The 10,996-nt window shown below is 39.3% G+C and overlaps 1 protein-coding gene across 11 annotated transcripts in view; it reads left to right on the forward strand.

The window, feature by feature from the left end:
- PIK3CB (phosphatidylinositol-4,5-bisphosphate 3-kinase catalytic subunit beta) overlaps positions 1-10,996 on the forward strand; it is an 89,092-nt gene that overhangs the window by 46,736 nt on the left and 31,360 nt on the right. For all 11 annotated transcript variants that reach the window (XM_085587525.1, XM_085587526.1, XM_085587524.1 and 8 more), the window contains 3 exons: positions 5,521-5,706; positions 6,713-6,938; positions 9,637-9,860. In XM_085587525.1, the coding sequence (XP_085443651.1) occupies positions 5,554-5,706; positions 6,713-6,938; positions 9,637-9,860 (603 nt within the window). In that variant the 5' untranslated portion in view covers positions 5,521-5,553. The remainder of the gene's footprint in view (positions 1-5,520; positions 5,707-6,712; positions 6,939-9,636; positions 9,861-10,996) is intronic.

Consider the following 10,996-nt stretch of genomic DNA (forward strand, 5'->3'; position numbering starts at 1 on the left):
GCCCTGGGCTGCAGAACAGCTCCCAGGAATTCGCTGCAGATTGAGGAACAGAAGAGTATATAGTTCTGCAGAGCTGTGAACTGGCCCTGATCAAGTGCATGTATTTGTCTTTAGTGTCGTCAGAAGAAATCAGACTTTTTCAAACTTTTTAAAGAACTTTTTTTCTAAATGCCTTCTAAGTTTCATAGGACATAAGTCTTCCTGTAGCCAGACTCCTTTTCCATCGTTCTACTAGGTTCTTTTCCCTTGTTTCTTCTCAAATATTTCATTTATAGCTTGCTCATCCTTTTAGTACTAGATGTTTTCATGGTTAGAAAAAAGATTACAATGATTGTGTTGTGTAAGTGCTTAGTGTTTCTCCTACTTAGAGTATGGGATGTGCTGCTGCTGTTTCCTATAAAAATGACTGTGGTCAGATTGTCATTTTGTCTGTTCAGGACAGTGAGATACTGTTCAAACACTTCTTGTGTGTCAGGATGTGGTGGCCCTTTTCACTACTGCAAGACTTCTGGTTTTTTTATCCCCTTGACTGCCACATGACAGAGTAAGCAGTAGATAAAGAGCTGTATTGATGACAGCGATGATTGTCTTGGATGTGGTGCCCAACAGTTGTAATAACTTACTACATAAAGCAAAAATCTGGATAAGCAGAGTGCCCTTAGTTTTTGCATATCCAAAACAAGTCGGCTTCTGATGCTCATCCTTTATGTAAATACTCAAAGGTTTAGTGAAAAAGAAGAGTAAATCCAGCTTTATATTTAACTTGAAGAGCTGGTGATATTTATGTGCCCTTAAAATGTGTTTTGAAGAGGCAGTGTAAAAGAAACTTATTTCATACAGAAAGTTACTTTTCAATATATAAATGATCCTTCCCTCAATCTTTTTGCCATCTGCTTGGGATGATAACATACTGATTTCATCCTGGGAGAACTGACCACATTTCATGGGTGGGTGACATCATTTCAGATACAAGATAGCTCTTCTAAAGACTTTTTCAAAGACTTGGTGCTCAGGAGAATAAATGCTAGGAGAGATAACTGGGCATCAACATTTCCCTCTGACACTGCATTATGTGTGAGTTTATAATTACCACCTTCTTTGCAGCTACTTTTACTTGTGTTTGATTAGTATTCTTCTGGATAGTTCAAGATAAAACACTGAATATTGCATTGGATTTTATGTTGGTGTTCTTTTAACAACAGAAAAACCAATCTGGGAGGATGAGTGATAGGGGATTTGTGGTGAGTTCAGAAGTAAAGGATTTAATGACACAGTGCGAGTTTTCATAACTGCTGCGTTCTTCAAAAGGGTGGTTTTAGAGGAACTTATCTGACAGATAAATGTTGAGCGTTGACTACAATTAAAGTGGATTTGGTGCTTTCTAATGTCTAAGTCTTTTGCTGATATGATAAGTTTATTTCAAAGGAGAGTTCATTGCATTGTTCCTCCATGTCTCATTTTTTGAGAGGAGAGGCTCTCTGTGAGCATGTTCTTGGGCAGCTCTTAGTTTCAGGATAACTTTACAATCTCCCCCCTGTGCTTGCCCTTTGTAATTCCGTGGTCAACACTGTTTGATGTCAGATATTTGCACCTCCTGGATTTAATTCCTGTACGTGTGCAGGTGAACTACCCGGCACAGGTAGAATTGAGTTCACCAGCTCTGGCTGCAGTGCTGGAAGGCCTTTGCAGCTGCGTGGTCCTGGGCTCTCAGCAATGTCCTGAGTGAGTCACGGTGGATTTGAGCTTGGCACAAGTTAGTCTTGCTTGCATTCAGGAAAATGGGTGAGTGGTTTAGAAAGAGAGCACTGCCCCAGCGTGTAACCACAGCCTCAGAAATCCTACTGATCCTTTATTTTAGTCTAAAGAGAAGTCTGAAACTCCTGGGGATGTTCTGAATGCCTGCGGTTTGTTAACTGGTACAATGCAATGTTCCAGTGGTTCTGTTGTTGGCCCACACTTGTGGAAGTGTTGCCTACATTTTTTTTTTTTCGAAACTGGTTTTGTATCTGCTCTGTATAGCCTGGACATGTGATTTTAGTCCTGTTTTGGTTAGGGGGAAAACATGAGGGAGCTGCAATTCACATAAAAATATATGCAGCTTACTTTTGACTGCATCTATCCCTAAACTGTGTTAGAAATCAATGAAGAAGCAGCCTGCTTCTGGGAGCTCCTTTTTTCCTTTGTTTTTTTTTTTTTTTTTTTTTCTTTTTCTTTTTTTCTTTTCCAGGTGGTCTTGTTAGTTAAATGATGAGAGGTACTTTTGCTGGGAGGTGAGGGGAATGCTATAAGGTCTCCCGGCTTCTGGAATGAGGCTGTTAGCACCAGAGCAAATTATTTTTCTGCCTAGAGATGGGAAGCCCTTTAAAAACCACAACAGCAACACTCAATTGAAAAATTCTGTTTTAGGGCTTCTTTATGTACATTAAATAAATAAAAAACAAGATGAGTGATAAATTTGCTTCTTCTGCAGATGCTCTACTTATCTGTGTTCCACTTCTTTCTATTAATATAAGTAGCTCTGGCAGAAGTGCTGGTATATTAAAATACAAATTGATTAGGGGGGAGAGTGTGTGGGCATGCACACATATATATGCATCTGAAATTTGCACGTTAAAGCCTAGAGAAAATTTACACTTTACATTGGAAGGTTTGAACGCTATCAGTACTACCTGTGCCTTAGAAAAGCATTTTGTATTGGGCTTTGCCCCTGTGAAATTCCGAGTCATTGATTAGACACTTGAGGAGCCAAGGTTAAGTGCTGGTTTAATTACTTCCTTCTTTTGTAAGTGAGGTTGTTGTTACTGTGACAGTGGGCAGGAATAGCTATGAGCTTAACAGCCTGAAATAGATTTTTTTTATTATTTGAATTGTTGTTTTTTTCCTTTAGCTGGCAGTTGTTTAAAATGTCTCTGGTGCTGTTAATCACAATCCAGATGGCTTTTTGCCTTTGTTTCAGTTCCTAGATGTGATATTGTGAGTTAGTCACCAGTGCCACCACACATGTCCCAGCTGGGGCCGTGACTCATCCCCAGAGCTGCTGTGGGTCGGCAATCTTGTGTTTCACAGGGTAAAACCTGGTTCTCTCTTGGCCCCTGTGGTGTCAGCTCTTGGGGCAGAAACAGGGTGCTGGCTGCAAAACACACTGACCTGCTTCCTTGAGGAAGGAAATATTAAGTAAGTGCCTGAAGGCAAGAATAGCTCCTCAGCATGCTCAGATTGGTGAGATGGCTTCTCTTCCCTTTTTAACTGAAAAGGCAAATGGAATTTTCAAAGACTGGTGTCTGTGCTGGAAATGTGTAATTATGAACAAGTATCTTACAAGTACTTTATAACTCTGTGTTGTGGTGTTTGGGCTCCAAACACCATGATATGGAGCATCATTTTTAAGTCCTGTTTCTTTGAACATTTTAAACTCTTGTTGATGCACTGAAATGGTTTCAACAACTGCAACTGTGAAAAGCATCTGAAACGGGATGAAAATAGAAGAGATACACTGAATTAAAGCAGGAATGAACTATATACAAAATAACTACGTAAAACAGATGTCCTTGCTGCTGTACCCGTCCAAGTAATGCTTTGTAATGGAAATACTGCTTTATTTTACCCTCATGACCACAGAAAATAACTGCAAATGTGTGCATCCAAATATGAAAAATGTACAGTATTAGGTTTTTTCACTGACTGCTAATTTCACTTACAGCAGAATTGCAGCCAGCATTTTATGGGTACAAATAACTGTATGGAGGATAACAAATAGTACCCCATTAAAAAAGCAGCTTGTGAAAAATATACTGACTGGTAATGAGGAATTAGATATTTTGTCTGGGTTTATTTTTTTAATAGATGTTGTGTTATTCCAATAACAGAGTCTGTTCTGGGTGTAATGATGGGATAAAATTTTATTTCTTTCCTTTTGACAGTCTAAAGTTCACACCCCATGCTAAACTTCATACATCCAATGATGAATTTGTAAACTGTGGTAATTCATATAAAATACCTTCATATCTGATTTGTTATTTTTGCTATACTACCACCTCCAATTACTTCTGCTTTAATTCAGTCTGCTCAGTGTAGTAAATTTTTTTGGATGAAAATGTTGATAGAATGGTGGTAAAACTATTATTTGGTAGTGATAATGGTAGAAGCTCCCTAATTATTGCTTCTATTGAGAAAAAAAAAAAAAGCTTTTTCTTACATACTTATGCTTTCCGAAATTTAAAGGTGTTTTATTTGGCATGTTTGAAAACTCTGCTATGTTTTTATCTGGTACAAATAAAATATGAAGTGATCCATGCATTAGTGCAGTTACAAGATGTACTGGCAACTTGTGGTGGTCTTAAGCTTTGTAAGGCCAGGTGGAAAGGTGCTGGAATGATTTGGGTCAGTGTATGAATGATTTGTTACTCAGTGTATTCACAGGGCAGTTAGAGGTGGGATGGGGTTTGTTGTCAAATACCTGAGGCAGCTTTGACCTGACAAGTTCATTTTTGTGCTGCTGGCATCATCAGTTAGCCATTGTTGGGAAGGACTAATTGAAATGTTGGAAAGCTGCTAGTGGAGTTGAACATTCTGACATTTTCTGTTACAAAGGGTGATCTCCCACATCTTGTGCCGTCCAACAAGAATTCAAAAGATGCAGGAGTAACTTGACTATTAAAGTGCTTTGTTACAGTGTTTTCCAACGCTCCCCATCCCTTTGACAATGAGGAGCATTGTCTGGATGAGGAGGAGGTAAATGATTCAGTGAGCCACGCTGAAGGGAAAACTCAGCTTCATAGAGTGGTAATCAAAAAAGACTTGGAAAAACTGGTGGTAGCATTTGAATGAATAAAAATGTGCTGAAATACAGAGGACAGGCAGCAGGAAGGCAGAGGAGGAGCCAGAGGAGATCATGGGCAGGGTTTCCTCCTACCCTGCAGTGGGTGCAGTTCCCACCGTGGGTGGAGTTCACTGATCGTTCTCTGAGGGTGAAAACAAATTGAGATAAGTGTCTTCAGAGGAAAATGGCACTTTCTAGTAGCGTCAAAGAAAATTTCCTGCTATTAATAGACTTTAAAGTCGAATGTCATTGGCCACATTCATGAACAACCAAGAGGAAATTTGCAGAAAATAAACTAATGAAACTGAATGTGAGTTTTCATATGAAATATTGCCACTCTTCATCCATGAAGCTTATTTTGGTTGTGTTTTACACATATAAGGTTTTAGATAGAACTTGAAATTAATTTCTAACTTTGTTTTAGCCAACATCTAATTAGTTTTTTCTCTTATTACTTAGTTTTAATGATATTAATATCTCAGCAATAGTGCTTTGCCAGGCAAATGCTTATATTATATTAAATAACATTAATGAGTAAAACTATGCTTATGTGTTTGCAATACTGGCATTTGAGACCTCAGAGTTGTAAGCTGAGCTGTACAAAGCAGGCTTATGTAAACCTTCCAAAGACTTTTAAATGTGTGTCTAATTATAGAAGGTTAAGTATACTGAATTTTGTTGTTTTTTTTTTTTTCCCTAAGGCCATGTGGTTATGATATTATTGAGATTCCATAATGCCTCCTGCCGTGACAGACAGTCTTGACATCTGGGCAGTGGATTCACAGATTGCTGCTGATGGCTCAATATCTGTGGACTTCCTGTTGCCTACTGGAATCTACATCAACCTGGATGTCCCTCGAGATGCCACCATATCTCAGATTAAACAGGTAACCCCAAATGGGCAGTTAACTGAGGTTTGGAATGAGGGCTGTTTCTGATTCTGGCATGCTCTCTGGCAGATCAAGTCATGAATGTTAGCAAGCACAGAATGAGGTACTGACGGCACGTGCCCAGCAGATTGATAAAGAAGTGTGTCTGGGGGGTTAGCACTGGGTTTGGGCAGATGGCAAGGTTTGGAAAGTGGCTTCTTGCTGATAGTTACAGTTCAGCAGAGGTTATTCTAATAGCTCTATATTAATATTGTATTACTACTCTGAACCTTTTTCTAATATGTTGGTAATGCATTGTTTGCTGATCTAACATTTCCCTGATTAGACGTTTAGTGCAAAAGGCACAGATTGGGCTTCTGTTGACTATTACGAAAGATAATTGCTTTAAAAACTGTTTTGCAAATTGGAGCATCACTTAAAACCTGAGGGAATATGCAAACAAAGGGAAGGGGAGAATGTAAGGAAGTGACGGGGACACTAAAAAACAATCTAAAGACCTTTGATCAGATAATGGCCACGTGAGGACATTGGGAAAAGTTACTGAGCAATTAGGCAGTGAATGAATTACAGCACAGACTAACCTACTCCTAATGTATCAAGTGATTTCAAGTGATAAAGATTTTGAAAACAAATATGTGAGTGAGAGCAATAAGGGGTTTGAACTGAACTGTCTGGTTTCCTTGCTGCTTGTGGCACATGGAAACTTGCCATCAATATGTACTGGTGATATGTAGCAGTTTTCCAAAGAAAAGGAATGCTGATGTTAATTACAGAGGTCTGTCTTGGAAATCACTCAGGATAGAGACTAGAAGTGAGACAAAGTAAACATATAATGATTTATAGTGATAAAAATTTTAAAAGTTAGCAAACATATTTTGTTTCTATTTTTTTGGGAACATAAATGGAAATGAATGTTACCTTCAGTGCCTTAAGGTATGTCCCTATTTTCTAGTTTTGTTTTTGGTTTTTTTCCCCTTCATTTATTTCTTTGTTTTCATTGCAGCTGTTATGGAAGCAAGCACATTCCTACCCACTCTTTCATCTCCTCATGGAGATTGACTCTTACATGTTCTCATGTGTGAATCAGACTGCTGTACATGAAGAATTAGAGGATGAAACACGGAGACTTTGTGATGTTAGACCCTTTCTTCCTGTCCTTAAACTAGTGACAAGGAACTGTGATCCAGGAGAAAAGTTGGATTCCAAAATAGGTGTCCTTATAGGCAAAGGTAATTCCATTTAATTTTTTGAAAAATGAGGTAAAACTTTGTTGTGTATGAGGATCTTAATTAGGTGGATAAGAGTGGATTAAAAAAAACCCAAAACTGTTAAAACTTCAGTATTGCCCTTTGTCAAACAAATACTGATATAGTTGGAAAGAATTTAAATACTCAACATGAAATACATACAAGTTATTTAAGGCTACTTTCTGTATTGCATTACTACATCAATTTTATTTTATTTTTATAAAAATAAAAAAATTTATTTTATATTTATTATTACATCAAATTTTATTTTGTAGATGAGGAGAAAATATATATTATTGTTATTATTATTATTACTAAGTGAAGAACAGTATAATCCTTGAGAATTGTTATTATAAATAACCTACCAGCAAACTGGATACTCAGAAGGAACTAGAAATTATTATGATTTTATTATATGTGGTGTCCAAGTTCGTTAACAATGATTCTTGGTTTTGCTCTCAATTGTGACAGTGATTTTCATCAAACAATGAAAAGCTATTTTTAAAGGTTTCACAGTAACTTATTCTTGATGTTATTTCAGAATTTTCAGCTTTTAAATCTACTCTGCTTGGTTATACAATCAAGACTGACAGGGTCACATGAGGTCATACCTCTTGTTTTAAAACAATGAGCCATTGTTAGGTCCCTTAAAAAGACTGCAGGTTTTGTTTAGATTTCAGTAGTACACTGTCTGCCTATTTGTTAGAGCTGACAATGGGAACAGTTTAACCATTCAGACAGCTTCGGAGAGATTCACATTCTGTGATTGAATATTTAATGTATCAGAGCTGTGTGAGACCTTGCCTTGAGCAGCCCCTACTCTGTACCTTAGCAGGGAAAAAACTGTGTTCCTGTCTGAGCTTCTAAACTTAGTGCTTTGTTCTCAGAAGGTGCTGGGTGCTTTGTGTGATTTGGACAATGTCCTTCAAAGTTCATGAGTAAAGATAAAGACACTTGCAGGTCCTACACATCCTGAAGTACCAAAAAGTCACAACTTTCTCTTGTATCATAGGAACATGGGATGGCTTGGGTTGAAAGGTCATCTCATTCCACCACCCTGCTGTGGGCAGGGACACATTCAACTGGACCAGGTTGCTCAGAGCCTGTCCAATCTTAACTGTGTCCAGGATGGGGCATCCACCACCTCTCTGGGCAGCTGGTGCCAGTGCCTCACCACCCTCCTTGTAAAAAAATTCTTCTTTACAAATTATCTAAATCTACCCTCTTTCAATTTAAAAACTCCCCAAAGGTTGCTTTTCTCCAGGCTCTCTCAGCCTGTCTCCATTGCAGAGGTGCTCCAGCCCTCTGAGCCGCTTTGTGTCTCCTCTGGAGTCTCTCCAGAAGGTCCCTGTCCCCATTCTGCTGGGGCCCAGAGCTGGCTGCAGTGCTGCAGGTGGGGTCTCACCAGAGCAGAAGAGAGGGACAGAGCCCTCTGCCCTGCCCACCTACCCTCAGTGCTTGTGGTGCAGCCTAGGATGTGTTTGGCTTTCTGGGCTCTGAGTGCTCATGGCCAGGTCATGTCCAGCTCATCCACCAGCACCTTCAAGTCCTCTGGGCTGGGCTGTTCCCATCTGCTCATCACCCAGCCTGTGTTGATACTAGGGGTTGTTGTGACCCAGGTGCAGGACCTTGTGTTTGGTCTTGTCGTATCTCAGTGGGATTCCCATGTGCCCACTTCTAGAGCTTGTTCAGGTTCCTGTGGTTGGCATCCCCTCCTTTGTGTCACCACACCACTCAGCTTGGTGTCATCTGCAACTCTGCTGAGGGTGCCCTCTGCAACTCTGCTGAGGGTGCCCTCAGTCCCTCTGTCCATGGCATTAATTAAGCTAGGTAATAACACTGGTGCCAGTACACCCTGAGGGACACTGCTTGTCACTCATGTCACTCACTGGGACTCTGAGATGTTGACTGTGACCCTCTGGAGGCACCCATCCGACCAATTCACACCCACTGATCACTGATCCCCCATCAAATACATCTCTTTCCAATTTAGAGACGAGGAGATTTTGGGGCCCATGTCTGAGGCATTACAGATACACATAGGTGGCGACCACAGCCGTCTCTTGTCCACTGATGTCACTCAGTCACAGAAGGTGACCAAGTTGGTCAGGCAGGACTTGCCCTGTGTATTCTTTCTTTACATGTTTTGGAAAAGGAACTATACTGGTCTTGGATTGGTAGAAATTTCAGTCATGTCATTTTGACTTGGGTAGAGGATTTTATTTTTTGACTTTTAAACAAAATTAAAAAGGATGATGTCATCTTTCTGGGTGATTAAAAAAAACCCTATATCTTGAAAGCACTTGCGCTCTGTGGTCTTTACGATACATTTACTGTACTTTTTAAAATTTACTCTTGTGAAGAGAGACGTAAAATTTTCCAAACTACCTTGAATTCAGGGTAAGGTTGGATTTTCCACTTCAGAGTACTTAGGAGATATGGTGGTTCTTGTTTAAAATAAACACTCATGCCAGGTTGCATGGGAGTTTTGCAAGTAACTTTGGAAGAGCACTGATGTACAGGACAATGTAGAACCCAGCTCAGCTTTGAGCATTCATTTTGGATGGGATGTCTGAAAGAAACCACCTGTCTCACCTTAACTTAAAGATAGTAACAGTTCAAATGGGATGGGCAGTATTTGTACAGCTGTGTATCCTTTTGCTTCCTTGAATTCTTTCAGGTCTCCATGAGTTTGATGCCTTACAAGATCCTGAAGTGAACGACTTCCGAGCTAAAATGAGGAGGATCAGTGAGGAGAAGATTCAGTCACTTGTGGGTCTCTCCTGGATGGACTGGTTGAAGCACACTTACCCTCCAGAGCAGGAGCCTGTTATCCCAGAGAGCTTCCAAGATAAGCTCTACAGTGGAAACCTTGTAGTAGCTGTTCATTTTGATAACTGCCAGGTAGGAATGGTTGTTCATGTTTCATGAGCTGTTCTTGATCCAGGTCTGAATCGGCATGGATTGCTCAAGGATATAAATAAAATAGAATACTTACATTATGGTACTTGCTTTAAAGTGCAAATCTTTCACTTGGATCCTTGAATCTTGAAAGAAAGTGAGGATGTAAGCCCACAGTAGAGAATTGAACTTCTAAAGGCAAAATGTACAGCTTGTATCTTCTATATTACTTCATGTTTGTTTAAATATAAAACATGGTTCAAAGTTGTCAGGACTTGTTTTGCCAACTGTTCCTCTGTTGCTTCACTTATATTCAGTTTTAAGCTCAGTTCATCAGAGTTTGCTGGTAATTGATTGGCACTGTATTCAATGCACTTGTCTCTGTGTGTGACTCACTGAACATCTTTGGGGTTTATATGCTAATTAGATTGAAAAATATTTTTTTTAAAAAAGAAGAATCAGTATTCCCTTTACTAAAAGTGCACATGGAAAACCAAAACATTGATATGTAGATTTGGCTTTTCGTTAAGGCTAGAAAAAACATATCTTATTTTTAAAATAAAACCCCGTTTAGTTTCTACTAGGAAAACCTGAAATGTTTTAGCATGAGTTTTTATGATGTTGAAGTTGCTCTGACTCTGCTTGAGTTACTGGCAGCTTCTGTGACATTCTAAGGTAATTCCCATTACCCTTTTTGTACTCTGTTCCTTTGGATAACCATGAATGATCAGCATTGGAAACCTTAAAAATCTTACAAGTGTGTAAATACATCAGGCTAGATTTGGTGTCCATTTTGACCCAGGTGCAAGTGGCTGATTTTCTAATGAGTCAGATGAGTTTAGTTACAAAGCTGAATTATTCCTAGCACTGTCCTTTTAAACTTTAGAGGTTTAAAATGGTACACACATCTGCCTCTGGAGATATAAATGTAGAGGCAAAAGCTAAGTTTGGCCACCAGTAACCCCAGCTGATGTTGGATGCATAGGTGTTTTATGACAAAACCTTTTCCAGTCCTCTTCAGCTTAACAGAGAATTTGTGTTGTCCAGGAGTGAGATTATCTTCAGCCCTTGATTAAATACTGTATCTATATGTCTATGCTGACAGGACAAAAACAATGCAAAAGTTCTTGCTGGTGCAG

This window comes from Lonchura striata, chromosome 9 (assembly GCF_050655825.1).
Source record: "Lonchura striata isolate lonStrDom1 chromosome 9, ASM5065582v1, whole genome shotgun sequence".
Taxonomy (NCBI): Eukaryota; Metazoa; Chordata; class Aves; order Passeriformes; family Estrildidae; genus Lonchura; species Lonchura striata.